The sequence below is a fragment of the Mirounga angustirostris genome, unplaced genomic scaffold (assembly GCF_029215605.1).
Source record: "Mirounga angustirostris isolate CCGP_5_RB_7025 unplaced genomic scaffold, mMirAng1.0.hap1 SCAF_12, whole genome shotgun sequence".
NCBI classification, from domain to species: Eukaryota; Metazoa; Chordata; class Mammalia; order Carnivora; family Phocidae; genus Mirounga; species Mirounga angustirostris.
Window position 1 is genome coordinate 83,770,325 of NW_026991720.1, and position 21,352 is coordinate 83,791,676.

Here is a 21,352-nt window from a genome sequence, read left to right on the forward strand (position 1 = left end):
GGAATAAGAGCACTGAGAATATTGGGGAGAAATGAGGGTCAAGACTTGAATCTGTGAGGTATGTTGAAGACAAGAATATTATCTTTCTAAAACCCAGCTCCACTTCAGTGCCATGTGGAATGAACTATGACCATTCGATGTAAAACCTGCATGTTATTATTATACACGCAAAGGACTGAAACAACAGAGTCAGCATCTGAGTATGCTACTTAAAAAGCCAGATGCACTAAATAACAAATCACATGTTTCCATCATGAAAATTGATCTTGTTTAAAGGGAAAACGTGTTGGAAATAAATAAGTAAAAGCATTTCAAGATATTCCAGTTGGGAGTATTAATTTCCTCATACCTAAAATTAGTTTTTAGTGTCATTCCTACTTTTTATCATCATAGCAGAACCTAACGACATAAAGAATATGGTATGTCTCAGAAAATACTATTTTGGTGTCTGTTCTCCTTCAATAAAGACCAGGGGTACAGAAAAGAGAACAGTTTATAATTCATTAAAATAGTCTCCTAGGGGCGCCTGGGTGGCTCAGTTGGTTAAGCGACTGCCTTCGGCTCAGGTCATGATCCTGGAGTCCCAGGATCGAGTCCCGCATCAGGCTCCCTGCTCGGCAGGGAGTCTGCTTCTCCCTCTGACCCTCCCCCCTCTCATGTGCTCTCTCTCATTCTCTCTCTCAAATAAATAAATAAAATCTTTAAAAAAAAAAAATAGTCTCCTATTCTTTTCCCCCCTTGGCTTTGCCATTAAAATCAATGTGGAACAAACAAACAAACAAACACTTAGGATGAGTCAGAAAAAAGATAAAAACATTATTTTAAAAACTTAGACTATTTGAAAAGGTTATTTGGTCTAATAAGGAGAGAAATAATTTCATGGTAGTCTTCAAGTATACTACATGAGAAGTTATTTAGAAAACTATTTTCATCTCTTCTAGATGACTTAGGAATGGGTCTGCATAAAAGTGGGTAGTGAATTAGATTTCCCAAGGACTCCCTAGGCAAGTTTAGTTCATAGCAACATAATCTGTTTTAGTCCCTCTTCCTTTACAAGAAATTAGTACAGTGTCCATTGTAAATGGGCATTAATTTTTTTATTATAAAACCAATTATTGACATTTTATAGAATATTCTTTTTATTCAGATTTCTAGAAAGCTTTTCCATGTTTATGATGTCAGAAATAGGTACACTTCTTTTATAACTCTAACTTTATGGGAAAAAATTCATTCTTTTAAGTACTTAAAAAGATGAGGAATAGATCAAGTTCCTCAAATAATTGCCTTTTCCCCCTAGGCATTGATTAAAAATAAGACTGTGTAATGTATAGATTATCCTAATTATAATAGAAATAAGTGAGCAATTTTATATATCATTTGATTTTATCATGATAACAACAAAATTTTATATTAAGCTCATGAAACTGCTAATGAATACATCATCTTTTACAAATACAGATGTATTCAGAGAAGAGTAGACTAGAAAAGCCTATATCCCACCTCATCCCCCAAAACACACATATGCATGCACGCATGTGCACATGTACATTTTTGGAGGGGAGGGAGGGAAAAAAGTCACCCAAAATGTCCCAACTTTATTATTTGGTAGCAATTATTACCATTCCTTTTTGAAAGTAATAATTTGTGCCTAATGGTTGTGGCTTTTTTTTTTTTTTTTTTAAGATTTTTAAGTTATCTCTACACCCAATGTGGGGTGGAATTTATAAACCCAAGGCCAAGAATCCCCTGCTCTAGAGACTGAGCCAGCTTGGGGTCTCCCCCTTCCCTCCCACCCTCTCCCATTGGTTGTGGCTTTGAATGAAGTACTCTCCTGTCAGTTCAGGGCAGATTGCGAATTTCATCCCCCTCTTTTTTTTTTTTTTTTTTTTTTTTTATTTCTCTTGAGAGGCAACATAGTATTTTGAAGAGATGAAGTTCTTCAGTCAAACAGATACAGGTTTTCCACTCACTTCATGTATAATATTAGTAAATGGTTTAATTTTTAGAGCTTCCATTTTAACTACAGAGACAGAATGATTTCATACAGTTTTGTGATGAATAAATGTCTAAGGCAGACATCATATATTGAGACCTGTTCTGAGCTAGTCACATTAAAATCCCTTCATTATCATTAATCCTTAAAACAGCACTGAGGGGTAAGAGTTATTCTAGACCCTATTTGATCCAAGAGTACATCGGTAAAATGTCTATTACAGGGTCCAGCTCAATAAATTGTGGTGGTGGTGATGGTAATCATAGTACTAGTCATTGTAGTTGCTGTTTTGACTATAGTCTTCTTACAGCTCTATGTTCCCAGTTTAACTGAAGAAATTTAAGGATGTAAAGAGGCAGCTAGTTTAGGGGACACAGGATTCAGACAGTCTGTCTCAGCATGGTCTGTGCCATTCAATATTACACCATATTGTGATGGTATTCTGAGATTTTAGGTTTGCTAAATGCTTGTCACCATGCATCGAGGCATTTCATTCTTAATGGGACCCTATTTCCGAACTATATTTAAAAACAGTTTGGTGTTCATTTTCTTCTGAAATCATGCTGATATGTTACCTAAAAGGCACATTTGGCCCTTAGCATATGGATTTCTATACACTTACATCAGGGAATCTTCTCGATGCCTTAGCTATCTACCTGGCTAATTCTTCAACTTAGTTTAGGTAGTTCTGGTTGCCTTGTTCTGTGCATTGGGTTTGGTATAATAGCGTGTTCTCCATAAATTATATTTCTCAGGTGTAGTAACTGTATGGGCTATTTCTGTGCATCTTCTAAATGGCTCTTATTATTGCTAATGAAGATAATCTTAACATTTTAACTAATGATTCGTACAGTTTTACATCAGTCTTATTTTCATAAATCAAATTGTAGAAATAGAATAATACTATATAATTTATAATCACATTTCATGCCAATAGGTGTAACTATTCAGCAATATAAATTCAACAGGATCTGTTACTTCATATTTATTTTTATCCTGAGCTTTGAATTTATTTGTAATTAATAAAAGGTTATGTTTCTACTTCAGGGAAATTTAAACTATAAAAGACAAGTTGGGGGGGAACCACTGACACGTGATCCATTTTTCTGAATACTATGTATACCTGAATGTATTAAAATTCTCAGAATACTACTTACAAGTATATTATTTAGTGGGAAATGCAGGTTATTTACTAGTTTTACTTTATGTTTATTAGATAAGCAGTTAAGTATTGAGATTCCATAGAAAGCATAGCAGGGTACTGAAAATGGTGCTGGCCCTTAGGGATGCTGAAATATAATAGATTTCTAAGAAGTAACTAGCAGTTTTTGTTTGCTCAGAATTCAGCAAGTACATTTAAAGGTCTGATTCATTTGAAATGCTCTAAATTAAATTAGAAAGTAACCTTTAGCAAAATGTGTATCATCTACTTTGCAGACTTCTGTATGAAAGTTTTACATGTATAAGAACCACTTTACATGATGGTGTTTTTTCCCCTTGTATTTCTCTTACAACTGTGAATACCCATGGAAATGAGCAACAGCATTAGTGGTACAGCTCGCCTTCAGAATATTCACTTAGGGCCAGCATGAGGTTTACACTGCCATTAAAACCACTGCAATTTTACAGTTTATGAAGCACTTCTCCAGACATTCTTCATCTTCACAGCAACCCAATGGGGAGGCCAAGTGTAGTAGGCATTGGTCATTTCGGCTGGCCCAGCACCCCAAGACCCTTCCCTCCTGGGGAGAGCCCTGTGATGAGATGGATGGAAGGTAGAGCCCTGCCTCCCTCTCCCAAAGTTGAAGGAGAGCAGCCATTCTCCTGCCCTAATTTGGCAGCTCACAGGCTCCCCTGTGACTGAGGCTCAGCCAATGAGACAGCCCTGCCTGAGAGTTTTCCTGGAGATGAGCGAATCGGAGCTCTTGAGGAGGGACTGGGGCTCATTCCAGCCAAAGGGGTGGCAGGCAAGGGCTGTGTCCATGGCAATAGAATCAGCTGGGCTTTCAGAGTCTGGGGACCACAAAGGCTACTTGCATGTTTGGACCAGACTCCTTTGTTTCAGCCCATTTTCCCCAAGATTTTTCAGCCTCTTCCCTCAACTAACCATCTCATTTCTTCTCAGCACATGCCTATAATGTTTAACTTAACTACAGTAGGTTTGGGTTATTGGCAACCCATAGGTATAACAAGAATCACTATTCCCAATATAGAGATGAAGAAATTGAACCTCGGTGAGCTTAAGTCACTTCCTTGCATTGCAGTCGTCTGGAAAAGCCAAGTCTAGAACCCATGACTTCTAGTTCAGGGTTGTTTCTTTCACAGCACACTGTTTTCCCAGTGGCCTTCAGTGGCCTCTGCACATATTGACACGTGCTTCCTCCTCCTCTGTGCCTCCTTGATTGCAGTATTTAGTCCCATTTACAGTTCTAATGCTTACCTGCTTGATGTCAAGTGCGCCCATCTTCCACCCTACACTGTTGAACATCTGGAAGATAAGGATTGTTTTACAATCATCATTTTCTCTCAAATATATATTGGAGTGCCTGGGTACAGAGTCAGTACTAAATAAAGATTGTAATGAATGAGTAGCAAATGAGTGCATAAATTATTCAATTAAATGACAACACCAATGTGGGCTTGAAGTTGATGCTAAAAGTATAACACTGATTTTAGAAAACACCACTATGTTCTTTACCAATCAAATTTATAAACTATAAACAATTCACCTTAAATACGTAAAGATGCTCACTTAGTAAGCATTTATTCCATGCCTTCTATGTGTCAGGCGGTTATTACAGAGAGAAGTAAGAATTCGTCTCCTCCTTTAAGAAGTCTCACAGACTGATGAGAGAAACAAACATTCCATAGCTCAGATCATGGAGCTGTGGGGAAAAAGAGCTGTGTTAATATGATGATTAGGGCAGCAGGCCCATTGTCAGCAGCCACTAACCTGGCCTGGCGATACCCCTTTGGGCAGGGTGCCGTGCACATCAAGGGAAACAGCCAGAGCCCTTTGAAAAGCACAATATGCTTTGCCTTTCCAGAATGTTACGAGATATGCTTAAAAAAAAAAAAAAAAAAGCTACATGGGGCTCCTGGGTGGCTTAGTCAGTTAAACATCTGACTCTTGGTTTCTGCTCAGGTCACATCTTGGGTTCCTGAGATGGAGCCTTGCCTATCCAGCTCCACGCTCAGTAGGGCATCTGTTTTTCTCCCTCTTCCTCTGTCCCTCCCCTCTGCTCACACACTTTCAATCTCTCTCCCAAATAAATAAATAAATAAATCTTTTTAAAAAAATGTTACCTGCACCCTCATTCAGACATAATTATCTTTAAAAAGGTTATAATCAAGGTTTATCAAATTTTAAAACTAATTTTGAAATTGCTTTCTACCATATGAGACTAATACATAAGACTATATTTTGGTTTGGCAAAAGGTGAGGATAAAGAGAAATCTATATCTTTATTTAAGCATTAAAGCCCAATATAGTAAAAGCAACAAATAAAGATATATATATATATAAATGTGAAAGGATTCAAAGTCATATATATGAATGTGTGTAAATACACACATATGTAAGAAACAGGATACATATTTGTCAATATAATTTCCATTCTTTACAAATTATGCACACAGTAAGAGAAATATTTTACTCCATAATGTTTTGGTATCATTTGCAGACAATTACTACGGCACGCCAAAGCCTCCAGCAGAACCAGCACCATTATTATTAAATGTGACAGACCAGATACTTCCGGGAGCCACTCCAAGTGCTGAAGGAAAACGGAAGAGGAATAAATCAGTGAGCAACATGGAGAAAGCAAGTATAGAGCCTCCTGAGGAGGAGGAGGAAGAAAGGCCTGTGGTCAATGGAAATGGAGTAGTAGTAACACCAGGTTAGTCACATATATATATGATTATATTTACCTTCAGAAAGAGAAGATTATGATATCAAATGGAAAGGATGTAATTCTTGTATCCCTTTTATTAGTTTTAATTTTGATGTATCAAGCAATTAATTCAAGTTCCTCAATTTTTGGTTTCACTTACACAGTATTAATGGCAATATAATGAATGGTTTCTACATCTTAGAAAATGTTACACGTCATGAATATGATTGTGTAAAGCTCTGGGGTCTTTGCTGATTAATATTAGGTAATATCTATCCTTAGAAATCTTAGTATACTTGCAGTTCTGTAAAAAGAGGTTGTGTCATGTGATTTAGTTAACAACTTCAGTGAACACAGTCCTCAGAATGACTGGAGCTACACCATGTCTGTATATTTTTCTCTCCACCCTTACCATCTAATCTGGCAATGTGGAGAAAGCACCTTTTTTGAAAAATTTTTTAATTGTTATGTTAATCACCATACATTACATCATTAGTTTTTGATGTAGTGTTCCATGATTCATTGTTTGTGCATAACACCCAGTGCTCCATGCAGAACATGCCCTCTTTAATACCCATCACCAGGCTAACCCATCCTTCCACCCCCTCCCCTCTAGAACCCTCAGTGTGTTTTTCAGAATCCATCGTCTCTCATGGTTCGTCTCCCCCTCCGATTTCCCCCCCTTCCTTCTTCCGCTCCTGCTTTCTTCGTCTTCGTCTTCGTCTCCGTCGTCGTCGTCGTCTTCTTCTTCTTCTTCTTCTTCCTTCTTCTTCTTCTTCTTCTTCTTCTTCTTCTTCTTCTTCTTCTTCTTCTTCTTCTTCTTCTTCTTCTTCTTCTTCTTCTTCTTCTTCTTCTTCTTCTTCTTCTTCCTTTTTAACATATTGCATTATTTGTTTCAGGGGTACAGATCTGAGATTCAACAGTCTTGCACAATTCACAGCGCTCACCATAGCACATTCCCTCCCCAATGTCTATCACCCAGGCACCCCATCCCTCCCACCCCCCCCTACTCCAGCAACCCTCAGTTTGTTTCCTGAGGTTAAGAATTCTTCCTATCAGTGAGGTCATATGATACATGTCTTTCTCTGATTGACTTATTTCGCTCAGCATAACACCCTCCAGTTCCATCCACATCATTGCAAATGGCAAGATGTCATTCCTTTTGATGGCTGCATAATATTCCATAGTATATATACACCACATCTTCTTTATCCATTCATCTGTCGATGGACATCTTGGCTCTTTCCACAGTTTGGCTATTGTGGACATTGCTGCTATAAACATCGGGGTGCACGTACCCTTTCGGATCCCTACATTTGTATCTTTGGGGTAAATACCCAGTAGTGCAATTGCTGGATCGTAGGGTAGCTCTATTTTCAACTTTCTGAGGAACCTCCATACTGTTTTCCAGAGTGGCTGCTCCAGCTTGCATTCCCACCAACAGTGTAGGAGGGTTCCCCTTTCTCTGCATCCCCGCCAACATCTGTGGTTTCCTGACTTGTTAATTTTAGCCATTCTGACTGCTGTGAGGTGGTATCTCATTGAGGTTTTGATTTGAATTTCCCTGATGCCGAGCGATGTTCAGCACTTTTTCATGTGTCTGTTGGCCATTTGGATGTCTTCTTTGGAAAAATGTCTGTTCATGTCTTCTGCCCATTTCTTGATTGGATTCTTTGTTCTTTGGGTGTTGAGTTTGATAAGTTCTTTATAGATTTTGGATACTAGCCCTTTATCTGATACATCATTTGCAAATATCTTCTCCCATTCTGTCGGTTGTCTTTTGGTTTTGTTGACTGTTTCCTTTGCTTTGGAAAAGCTTTTTATCTTGATGAAGTCCCAATTTCTGCCCTTGCTTCCCTTGCCTTTGGCGATGTTTCTAGGAAGAATTTGCTGCGGCTAAGGTTGAAGAGGTTGCTGCCTGTGTTCTCCTTTAGGATGTTGATGGACTCCTGTCTCACATTTAGGTCTTTCAACCATTTGGAGTCTATTTTTGTGTGTGGTGTAAGGAAATGGTCCAGTTTCATTCTTCTTCATGTGGCTGTCCAATTTTCCAACACCATTTGTTGAAGGGACTGTCTTTTTTCCATTGGACATTCTTTCCTGCTTTGTCGAAGATTAGTTGACCATAGAGTTGAGGGTCCATTTCTGGGCTCTCTGTTCTGTTCCATTGATCTATGTGTCTGTTTTTGTGCCAGTACCATACTGTCTTGATGATGACAGCTTTGTAATCGAGCTGGAAGTCCGGAATTGTGATGCCACCAGCTTTGCTGAGAAAGCACCTTTATACATTGACTTGGTGGAGGCACCCACCCTTGAACAAGGAAAAGACTTGTTATCTCTTTGATTTATAACCTATCATTTCACATATATAAAGAATATCAGGCAGATATAAAGTGTGTTTACACAAGGTAAGGCTTTGCTATTTTCTTGTGCTTATTACTAACAGAGTGCCAATTTTCTATTATAATTATGAAAGATTTTTTTCATTATGTTATTCATAACTAAATGTTAAAGCAAAAATATGTCATTCTTGTAGCCTCTAAGCTTGGAGTAAGTTTGCAAAGTTTTGTTTTAGTTATTTTTTAATAACAGCATATCAGTTGGCACTGAAAATCTAAGAACTGTGTTAAAGCTCTTGAAAAAATGTTAACACATGCACTTGGCTTACGTATTATTCATAATATATTTCCTACAACTACTCTGATGTCTGTATTTTTAATTATCACTCTACTGTTTCTATAGTGACATAGTATTTGAATTTTCATGCTCAATTATTTTTATCAAAGTTTCATAAGCTTGTTTTTTACCTTCCTTTTTCATAATACCTGCAAAAATGTCCTTCCTTGAACATAAGGAGACCAAAATCTAATCTGTGCCAACAAGGTGTAAAACCCTAAAAGGGTTTCATCTTGATTACTCAGAGAAGGACAACCTCCTCCATTAATATAATGGTGAAAAATTTATACTCTGATCTTACCAGTCACTGATTTCTGGATACAAGTGGTAAAAATCACTATTGGTACATAATGTAACTTGTTTACTAAAGACCCTGTGCTGAGGTTCAAAAGGTAAAGAGCTGAATAAATGTGTATGAGAGGAAAGCAATTTACAGGTTTACAGATAATTGTGAAGCAATTAGATACCTTTTCTTTTTTGATTCTGTAATACTTTTGTCAAAATACTTAATTTTCATTATGGAATATGGATCCATTATGGAATAGATTTAAATTAAGTTGATAGCACATAGTTTTCTTAGTTATCTTTGATATGAGAAGCAAAATGATTCAGCCAAGTGGAAGCAATAATCACAAAAGAAGCAGAAGTTGGGGATCAAAGAGCAGTTACAGAGGTGTTTTTTTTTTTTACTGGTTAACACCTTATAGCTAAAAACATAAAATATTTGTCCTTGGATGGGCCTGAATCATTGGTCTCTATTTCATGTCTACTCTGTATAGGGCAAATCAAATGAAGCATTCTTGACCCACAGATTTGTAAACTAGAAATTTATTTAATTGGGGGTCATAATGAATCTAGAAAGCACTATTCCTTTCAATTCATACATATTAGACATAAGGAATTGGGATTTAGTTTGTGTGTGTGCTTGTTTGTTTTTGGCTAGGAAGTCTTAAGGACCCCAAGGAAAATGGATCAGTTTGCACTCTCCTTAACCAGCCCTAACAGTGTGTCTGTTCCTGAACCTCTCAGCCTGAGGACTGTAGAAAACAACTGCCCAGGCAAACTCTGGGATGCCTGGATGCTCAATAGATGCCACAAATGCTTACAGATGCTTACAGTGGCTCTGTAAGCCTGACTGGGCAAATGGCCCTTATACAGTCTTGTTCTTTCCCTTGTGGGAGATGAGAGATATGTAAATTAGGCAGCTCTTCACCCAGTGTTCAAAGATGGAGGAAACAGCCCCAAACCAGAAATTGGTCTGTCATTCCTTATTAGAAATCTTTGTTTTTCTTTATGTTTATCCAACAGAAATTTTAGGATTCACTTTGCCTCCCTCTCATGTACATTCACTCAGCTCTTCACCCTTTGAACCTCGACACATATTTTTTTCTAGCTGAGGGTCTTTATCCTGCCTTTGTTTTTCTTCCCATACTCAGTCACCAGATATAAGACACTTCCAACAATATTGAGAAAATTGTTGCTTAAATTTTAGTTACTGCCCTGTACCAACTAGGAGCCTATAATACTAATTAATAACAGATGTCAATTCAGACCATACATAGTATAATCGATGTGGTGCATTTAGAGAGTTGAGGAAAGCTTACTGAGGTAATTTTATTCCATTACATAAAAATACTGATAATAATGATAATAAATAATGTAAAAAATAACTTCTTTTGGATGCCTACCATGTGCTAGGAACTCCCTAACTTCATTATATGTACTAGTTCACTTAATTCTCTTAACGGATTTTACAGGCTAGGTACTATTTCATAGATTAGGACACTGAGGTACACTACAGGTAAGTAATTTGCCCAGTAACCAGCATTTATATATAGGAAGTATCGATCCAGAACCCATGTTCTTAGCTGCAATGCTATCTGGAGTCTTACAGCACCAAATAGAAGCATAAATACGTTTCTCAGCAACATGTAAACACATGACCACTATTTCACTTGTACCTCTTTAAAAGAGACATTATAAGTTTCTACCTACCGAAAGTTTCTTATTTCTTTCATTTCTGGAAATCATATGCAACTCAACTTATATGGCTATGTGGATATAAAAAAAATTCCTATTTTTTTTTAAAGATTTTATTTATTTATTTGACAGAGAGAGACACAGCGAGAGAGGGAATACAAGCAGGGGGAGTGGGAGAGGGAGAAGCAGGCTTCCCGCTGAGCACGGAGCCTGATGCGGGGCTCCATCCCAGGACCCCGGGATCATGACCTGAGCCGAAGGCAGACACTTAACAACTGAGCCACCCAGGCGCCCCGAAAAATTCCTATTTTTTAAATAATATTCTGTATTTAAGGATTAAACCTACCTCTTTATACTTTATACTTTACTGAAACGAATTATTTTCTCCATGTAAATAGATTTTAGAGGAGTCCTTGATTTACTCCTATTACTCATTTTCTTCATCTTTTCTCCTTTCAACTTAGAACTACACATTCCTTTTACTTTCAGGCCATATTTATGTAAAATTAGTGACCACCTTTAAATATGTAATTTCTATATGAAGTGCTACTAACATTGTCCATGGTTATCCACATACTTTATGTGAACTGCTTAATGTTAGGTTCCCTTTTTTGCTCAAAATTACATCAGACAGATGGATTTAGCCCATATCACCAAGAAAAGCCATAGAATGATCTTTCAGTGTCTCAGATCAGAAATGTTTCTCTCTCTGACACGTCACTTTGGTGATAGAAGTCAATATAGTTCTATCCTTAGACATGTAGTTCGATTCTGGCTGATACTGAAAGCTACAAAAGTAAAAATGAAGATAAAGTAAATAATGGCAACTCTCTGTTAATGAGTGCATAAGATGGGCTCGACATATAGTACATATATTCTCTTATCCCATAATCATGGTATGATTACTTAACAAAGAATATGCTGAAGTTTAGCTTAAGGTACTTAACTAAGGTGATAGTTAATTTAGTAACAGAGTCGAGATCTGGGCCCGGGAGTACCTGAATTCATCCCCTTTCCACCAACTTTCTCTGGGCTGTTAACCATGCTGAGGACAAAATGACGCCTGACCTCCATAAGGATGAAATAGCCTTACATCATCTTAGAGAATCTGTCTTTAAACTGATATTTAAAATCCATATCCCCAGGAAACCTTTCCGTGACATTAACCTCACCTGTACTTAAATGTCTTAAACTTGTGGCATCCAGCCCTGTAGCTGCAAATACTGTAGATTTACCCGCAGCCCTCACTTTTCTCTTACGTTCCAGGGCTGTCTTTCAAACTGGACTGCCCCTCCTAAGCATTCCTATAGCAACTGAAATGCAACATTCCCCTTCACAAGCAAATCAACTCATAAAGGCCTTTCCTTGATTTTTCAAATTCTGCTTTTCACCCAGATACCTCAGAGTTCTTTGATACTTCTTTCCCCCAGCCTTGCTATATGACATTGGATATAAAAGATCACTAGGCCTGTAGTTTTAATCTCTTTTTTCCAAATGTCATCGTCCTAGATTACTGCTTTATCACCTCATTTGTGGACCACGATCCCCTAAGGGATCTAATTCCTCCAGGCTCCATCCCTATCAAATTGCCTGTTATTCTTCCATCAATTAAAGATTCTTTTTTTTTTTTAAACAAGTTTGTCATTCATTTATTACATAAATCCATGCAAATAGATGTACATTTAAGATCATGCGGGGGTGATTTTAAAATATATCCACAAATTCTTTCATATTTCCCCCTTCAGGAGGTAGAGCTTAATTCTCCTCCCCTTGAGTGTGGGCTATACTTAGTGACTCACTTCTCTCTCTCTCTCTTTTTTTTTTTTATGTTCAGTTAGCCTAAAGATTCTTGAACCAGAACTTGATCATGTAATTATCCTTCCCAAAACTTGGATGGGCTTCCATTTCTACGGCTCCAAACTCCTTGGGCAACCCCTCAGGTCCTCCCACATTTGACCGCAACATCTCTGTTAGCTTTGGCCTCCATGACTCCCCCATCTCTTCTCTCATCTGCATGCCATACTCATACAACACCTCTACCTGTTTGATAAGGCCTTCTCCATATTGTAACGTCCTATTCTTTTAGTCAGAATTCAATAAAAAATGTTGATATTCCCAAGAAATCACTTGTTGACTCCCATAATAAAAAGTTGAAACTCTCCATCTCTGAATTACTGAAGTACAATTTTACACTCTTCATTCATTTGGAAGATATTGATTAGCCTGGTACTTGTAGCTGACTTTTCATAATGTGCATGTCTGGCATCCCCACATATATTGTAAACATTGCTAGGACAAGGGCTACTTTTACTTTTTTGTTTACCCATGTCAGTGATTAGTATAGATCTTCAAATATTTGAAGAACTTGTAAATCTGTATTTTTTTTAGTCAACCAAACCTCTAGAGAATGTCAGAGTTTTACATGATTAGTATTTCATGCTCATTTTACACTGTTCAGTGTCTTCCTCATGCATTGCTTCTAAGTTTGAAAGATATGACATTCCTGATCTTATGTTCCTGCAAAAGTTATATGATAACTGAAGAAAATTATGTAGAATTATATTTGAAAATGTATATTCTTAGAGATGAGAATTATTCACTTTCTCTGTGAAAATACCAAAAATAGGTGGATGTTGAATCACTATATTGTACACCCAAAACTAATATAACACTGTAGGTTAACTATGCCAGAATTAAAATAAAATACAGAATAGGTGGATAATAAGTAGATAGTCTTCTGTTTTGTTTTGTTTTTAAGATTGAACTTTTTTGAAGAAAAGAAAATCCTGTAAACCACAGTAACTGGGTTAAGCTTTCTTGGATTTCTTTTATTCCATGAATTATCTGCTAAACTTCTCCGGAAAGTAATTCACTATTATACTGTAACTTCCCCTCACTAGCTATTAGTAAGCCTAGTGCAAGGAATTAGAAATGCACATATATTTTAAAGGCAGCTAACTCTCTCTGTTAATACACACACACACACAATGCCAGGAGGAACAGGGCCCGTGAGAGCTACCTTCGCCAACAAAGGGAATACAGTATGTGTACACAGAGCTGCCTTCTCCAGGCCCCCAAGCCCTCAATTAGTGCGAATGAACTGCCTCTCCCAGAGAGCAAACAGAGTGTCCCTTATGTGATCACCGAGTGTCCTCAGCAATGATCTCAGTTCACCATTAGGGACCCTCATCCAGGTCCTGTGCTGCTTGGCACGCTGACTGTGCATGTACCATCAGTCCTGGTTCTGTGAATGAGGTCCTGTCACTGTCGAAAGAATTATGTCCTCCATAGTGAATCTCGCTGTTTTCCTGTGAATAATAGCCCACTCTGAAACCACCCCAGTGCCTATCCCCTGCGTATTTTTGTGTGGGTTCACAGAGACTGTGATCTGTGTATCCACTCAGATCTTTATCTTTTTCTTCTTTTCTTTCTTTCTTTCTTTTTTTTCTGGGCGGGGGGGGAGGCTTAATTTTATGATCTTGTTCCCAAACACTGTACTAGGTTTTATCTTTCCATCAGATGGGGCAAGTTCTGGGGACTATTTTAAGTTAACCTTCTAAAATTAGACATTCCATTTATAAGTCAGGGGCATCTTTTCTTAAAATGATTACTTAAAAGTTAGAAGCACCCTGATTGTCAAATGTTCTGAGTATCTGGGTGTGATTATAAAGTAATAAGATAGTCATTTTAGAGCTCCTGCTTATGAACGACAGTAGTAATTGTAACTACAGCATTGGGGAAAAGTTGAAATCATGATTAGTTTCATGAATATCACTTCAAATCAAGGCCGACTCACTTTGCTGTTAAACTAAAAGTGATGCATTATTTGAACCTCTTCATGCCCTCACACTGCTTCAGCATTTTGGGGATCTTGCACTCAACCTGTGTGGAGAGTGTTTTTCTACTTCTCTGAGGGTTTGTATGATGTGTGTTAAGAGAGAGCTTTGATCCACGAATGAGGAGTTCGGAGCAAGAACAACCAGGATAACACTCGGGCTTGTACAGTGCTTGCAGAAAGCCTGAGGACTGGTGGCCATGTTTAAGTGTTTTCAGGTTCTCCAGGCATCCTTAGAGCTTAATCGTATTTCTAGTCATAGCCATCCATTCTTTCTAGGTCTGATTTTCACTCTGTGTTCCATTACCTTGTCTCATTTCTCCTCATAAGAAGAGATTGTAATTGCAGTGTGAAATCTCAGCTACTTTATTGCCAGACAAAGAGTGCTCTAGTTATTCCTGGCTGAGGGCTGGACTTTGTTCTTGAAGAGAGAGGGAAGGTCTCTGTGCACACTCATTCCTTCGACAGAGCTCCATTGCTGGGAAGAGCAGCTCATCTTTTTCCTCCTAATTGACTTCTTGCTCTCATCAAACAATACCTTGATTCCAATTTGGCCCCAGAGCATAGCACTTGAATTATCAAGATCAAAATGAAATAAAGTCTTCTTTTTTTCCTCTTTCACACCCTTTGATGTTCATAAAACTTCGCAAGGCGATGTTATGTTTTATATAGCACTAGTCTCCTGGAATTTTTTCAGAATTTTGAAAGCAAGATCTACAAGATATTGCACATTTATGTCCTATATTTCACTTTGTATCTTGCTTTGGTCTTTGAATATTTTCAATACTTATATCAGTTTCTCTTACCCCAAAGTTAGTTGAGGGTTTGGGGGACTTGTTTCTATATGATAAACATCTTTCAAATGTATTACATTATTAAAATCATTTCACATATACAGTTTCAAAGCTATGAGGATTCATTTTATTGCCATTATTCCAGTCTACTTTTATTAAAATGTGAAAAAAATATTACAGAAAGAAGAAAATATGCTAATCAAGGCAGCTCTTCTCCCCTGTTAATGGGAAATAATTCCCTCTCCTAATCTTCCTAGTGAGTCTTTACAATTTAGTTTTTTATATCTTGGATTTTTTTTCCTTGTCATCTTCTACTCATAGTCCTTGACTCTTCTATTTTCCTAATTTCACATTTTGTTCTGTTAGTGCTTCAAAGATCCTATAACCAACTGAGGGTTTCAGATAGAGACGAAAAATAATTTTGAGGTATCAAATATGATTTGTTAGTAATTCACATTTTCCTGGCTAGTTCCCCTGAATGGATGAGACGCAATTTGCTTACAAATATTACTTAGATATTTAGTAATAGAAAATCATTGCTTTACAGGACTGGGAATTTCTGCTTCCTCAATTGATATATGGTTTCAAAAATCAGAAGCATAGTTAATTGTTACCCTAACTTTCCCTAATTCTAATATTTTATTCTAGGTTTATTTTTTATATTATCTAAATATCTATAGCTATATCTATAAGTTTTTTATATATAAATTGCCACTGTGTCTAAGGGCCACCCCTCCTCATTCACATACCTTATATGAAAAGAACTTATATGCACTGTTGGTGAGAATGCAAACTGCTGCAACCACTGTAGAAGGCAGTATGGAGTTTCCTCAAAACGTTACAAATAGAATGACCCTATGATCCAGCAATTGCACTACTAGTTATTTACCAAAAGAATACAAAAACACTAATTCGAAGGGACACATGCACCCCAATGTATATAGCGGCATTATCTACAATAGCCAAATTATGGAGACAGCCCAAATGTCCATCAACTGATGATTGAATAAAAAAGATGTGGTATACATATACAATGGAATATTCCTCAGCCATAAAAAAGAATGAAATCTTGCCATTTGCAACGAGATGGATGAAGATAGAGAATATAATGCTAAGCAGAATAAGTCAGAGAAAGACAAATACCATATGATTTCACTCATACATGGAATTTAAGAAACAAACAAACAAAGGGAGGGAGAAAAAGGAGAGGGAGCAAACCAGGAAGCAGACTTTTTTTTTTTTTAAGATTTTATTAATTTATTTGACAGAGAGAAAGAGAACACAAGTAGGCAGAGGGCAGGCAGAGGGAGAGGGAGAAGCAGGCTCCCAGGACCCTAGGATCATGACCTGAGCCGAAGGCAGACGCTTAATCGACTGAGCCACCCAGGCACCCCCCAGGAAACAGACTTTTAACTATAGAGAACAAACTGATGGTTACCAGAGGGGAGGTGGGTGGGGGGATGGGTTCACTTGTTGTGATGAGCACCAGGTGTTGTATGGATGTGTTGAATCACTACATTGTATACTTGAAAATAATATTACACTGTATGTTAACGAACTGGAATTTAAGTGAAAACAACAAAAAAAAGAACTTGTGTAATGCCTTGTTTTTAGAATTTAGAAACACTTTTAGCAGAACTAAGTAAAACAAACAAACAAACAAACAAAAACCACTACCTAAAAGTCAGTAATCGGTGTATATAGAACTATCTCTGAAGAAGCAGGGAAGTAATCATCTTTGCTAACTGGATTGCTGCAGCATTGGGAGTAGAAACAGGAGGGAAACCTACTTTGCACTGTATTTTCCCTTTGTACTTTTGGATTTCGTCCATGTGCATATTTTAGCACATCAAAAAAGTAGTTAGTTTTTTAAATGATAAGCAAAAATTCACTAATCATTCAATCTCAAACATTTTAGCACCCATATAATTCCTGTTTTTATTTTAGAAGTTTTTGGAAAATTGGTGAGAGCACTCTGTTAGCAATAAGCTATCATCTGGGCCTCTTTTAATCAACTGGCTATGTAGCATGCAGGTGACCACTGCATGACTGCTTCCTTTCTGAAGACGGAATACGCTCCACTTTTCACTATAGGATATAATCTATAGTATGGCCATAATAGAAAATCAATTGCAATGATATTTTTCTCTTGTTTAAAAGTCAGCCCTGAAATGTTCATTCATGTACAAGACCCTGTAGTTCAAATTTTAACTAAGAACTTCAGCTTCTATAAGTGAAGTGAGGATCATGCTCTGGCAGCCCCCACCCCCATGAAAATAACAGTAAGATCTTGGATCAGTGTAACAAACATGCTTTTTGATGAGGTTACTGAGTTGGCAAGAAAGCAGGAGAAATCTTCAAGCCCCACCCCATCTACTGCCATGGTTCCTACCACAAATGAGCAGAAACCAAAGTGGGGAGCAATCTGTTATAAACAGACTTGAAAACCAAGGTTGCCTTGGGAATATATGAGGATACTAAGCCTTGGGCTAGTATAAAACTGGGAAGCCAAGTCTCTGATTCTGCTTTAAGTCTGTACCCTCAGTGGAGCCAAAGTGTTGCCGAGCTGATAGCTCAGTAGCAGCCCCTCATGCCCAGCAAAATCAAATGCAAAACTCTATAGAAGATAATATAGAACTTGAAAAAAAAGTGTGGATTATTATCTGAGGATTATTTTTCCTCTTTTAAATCACTTAACACCCAAACATGTCTCAATGGAGGAAGAAAAACTCAATTTATGTGAACACTTTTTAAAAAGGAAATGTTAGCTTCATGTGTATCTCTCTCTCTCTCTCTTTTTTAGTAATTGCATTTAAAAAAAATCTAATATCTTTGAAATTATGCAAACTTGACCACACTTCTTTTTTCTGTCAAGAGAGATCATTTAGGTTGCTTGACTGATTTCACTATGTAATTTATTTAGTATTTTAAGTAATAGAATTCACCGATAATAATATGTGACATTTACTGAACACCTACTATGTTTTAATAGTTTACTGCTCTAAGCAATTTCTATGCATGTCATATCTAATGCTTATAGGTAGGTGATATTATTATTCCGGTCATACAGTTAAGGAAATTGAGTGTTTAAACACCTCGCTCAACATCATACTGTAAAGAACAGATTCAAACCCAGGCAGTCTGATACCAGCCTTAGCGATTATGTTCTATTGCTTCTTGTGGATTGTGTTTGCTCTGTTACCTAAGAATCGCTAAACAGAAAGCAAAAGAAAAAAATTACCTCAAGTTATTCCTATTCTCTTTTCTTATTAGGTACAAATATGTTCCTCATTTTTTTCCCCCTGTTAAATGTTCTCTAGCCATGCTTCTTTCCAAAGAAATAATATGAGTACAGGAGAAAAAAATTATTAGATTTATTAAAATTTGTCACATAGCCATTAGAAATATAAATCACAGAACTCTCACAATGTAAAACAAATTTTGGAAATTCAAATTTTATGACTGTTCAAGAAATAAAGTCAACAATTTCCTGTCTAGCTTAAAAACATTATTTTCCCTCATTTTGAAGGATGGCAATTACAGAAGGCTAAACATTAACTACATGCATAGACCATGTCAAGTGATAATATGGATAAGGTATAAAATAGGCATTCTTCTTGAAATGGTTTTATCTTGGTTTCTGATTATTCTTTAATAAAACTGAGTGGGAACATTCAAAGCCACGGCATTCTGATTTATCCTTAGTCTTCTGTCCGAAAGGCAATCTGTTAGATACTACTGGGGCACTAAACGTGTAAGCAAACGAAATGGCAACCATACATATTGTTCTATATCAAAACCTTAGACTGGACCAGAGCTATAGGATTTATGCGAGCTGGACTGAATGCAAAAATGCATATATTTAATTCTCTTCCAATTAAATGGCTTTCAGTCCCCTCTACTATGTACACAGATCTTTGAGTTCTTCTGAATTCCTTATGGGAAGAAGAAAAGGATTTGCTAAATCTAACAAAATACCGTTAGGGTAGGAGAGATGGAAAAAATTATTTCTTAATTCTTCACAACAGTAAAAGTGTACATAAAATGTGTTTTTTATAGGTCCTCATTTATAAGAATGTACATTGTCAATGTCTATTTTATGTCTCAGTGTTGTTGTAGAGTTTCTAGGAAATTCAACAGTTCTTGTCAAAGAGAAATTTTTTTCATCATTGCCATTCTTTAAAAAAGAGGTGTTCCTTCTTTATTGAAATATTCTTTTATTCTATTGTTTGTGAAACAAAACAGAACATGCCTTGTTCTTGTTTGCAAGGCATCTAAGTGACCTAGAAATGCACAATGAAATGCTCAAAAACACCAGTGTTTGATAAAGTCTGTTCACTTCAGCAGCAAGCATCTTAGGGAAAAAAATTACATTTACATATCCAAAAAATTCATGTTTAGATTTAACAATAAAGTCATGCTGAAAAATATGTCTTGGAAGGCAAAAAGGGCAGTTCTACATGACTACTTCTTTTTTTTTTTTTTTTAATTTTATTTATTTATTTGACAGAGAGGTAACACAGCGAGAGAGGAAACACAAGCCGGGGGAGTGGGAGAGGGAGAAGCAGGCTCCCCACTGAGCAGGGAGCTCGATGCGGGGCTCGATCCCAGGACCCTGGGACCATGACCTGAGCCGAAGGCAGATGCTTAATGACTGAGCCACCTAGGTGCCCCGCTACATGACTACTTCTAATCAAGCAATAGCTTCACACCACTATAAAACTAAACATATGCATGGATTATTTGGTTCCTTCCTAGTCAAAACTTAAATAGTCTAGGTCTTCTCAAACTACAGATCTTACACAAATGAGATTCGTGTGAGGGCACATTTGTACCCATGCTCGTCTAAGCTGAACTCCATGAGAGGAGAGGAGTGCTAACACGTGCACCCTTGGTTGGCATGTAAGATCTGTTCTTTCCCATCCTTTTATTACTAAAAATCAGCTTGGGTGGTGTATCCAGATAATGGAGTATTTTTCATTGCTACGAAGAAAGGAGCTATAAGCCATTAAAATACATTGGATAGACTTAAGTGCATATTGAAGTGAAAGAAGCCAATCTGAAAATGTCTATACCATATGACATTCCGGATGAGGCAAAACTATGGAGACAGTAAAAACATCACTGTGGTTGCCAGGAGTTAGAGGGGAGGGCAGGATGAATTGGCAGAGCATGGAGGATTTTTAGAGCAGTGAGACTTTGTATGATATTATAATGGTGGATACATGTCATTATACATTTATCTGAACCCATAAAATATATCACCCAGGGTGAATCGTAATTTAATCTATGGTCTTTGGATGATAATTCAAAGATTATGCATGGAGGTGGGCAAGGAGCCTATGGGGAATCTCTGCACCTTTCTCTTAATTTTGCTGTAAACTTAAAATTACTCTAAAAAATAATTTTAAAAATCTATTCTGTTCTTAATGGGTACATTCTCAGTTGCTTATACCCAACATATCTGATTTAAAAAAATAATAAGCCTCATACAAAAGAAAGTCATAATCATATTATCCAAAATGTAGCAAAGTTATCTTCTATTTTCCTTATTAAGCAGGGAAACTATTATGATGTAGCAGGAATGCTCAGTGAATTGTAAGCTGAGCACGCCTAATATACTATGTAATTAGTTGAATTGTGCTCCCCCTCCCACAATTTATATATTGGAGTCCAAACCACCAGCATCTCAGAATGCAAGCGTATTTGGAAATAGGGTCATTGTAGATGTAATTAGTTAAGATGAAGTCATACTGGAGTAGGGTAGGCCCCTGATCCAGTATGACTAGTGTCCTTATAAAAAGGTGAAATTGGGACACAGACATGTACACAGTAAGAATGCTATATGAAGGTTGGAGTTATGCTACCATAAACCAAGTAACTACCGGAAGCTAGCAGAGAGGTCTGGAATAGATCCTTCTCCAGTGCCTCCAGAGGGATCATGGCCCTGTCAAACCCTTAATCTAGGATATCTAGTCTCCAGAACTGTGAGATAATACATTTCTACCGTGTAAGCCATCCAGTTTGTGGTATTTGTTACGACAGCCCTAGCAAACTAATATGTACCATTTGGACCACATTCTCTTTGGCCCACTGCCCAGCCTAGTGCCTGACACTTAGTAGGGTCTCAACAAATATTTACTAAATTAATTAATACCACTGTCTTAGTAATAGAGGAAAC

General features: G+C 37.2%; 1 protein-coding gene across 5 annotated transcripts in view; it reads left to right on the plus strand.

Moving 5' to 3' along the window:
- The window catches only part of MAGI2 (membrane associated guanylate kinase, WW and PDZ domain containing 2), a 1,357,869-nt gene that overhangs the window by 853,428 nt on the left and 483,089 nt on the right, over nt 1-21,352 (plus strand). For all 5 annotated transcript variants that reach the window (XM_054505318.2, XM_045864809.3, XM_064575358.1 and 2 more), the window contains exon 4: nt 5,677-5,892. In XM_054505318.2, the coding sequence (XP_054361293.1) occupies nt 5,677-5,892 (216 nt within the window). The remainder of the gene's footprint in view (nt 1-5,676; nt 5,893-21,352) is intronic.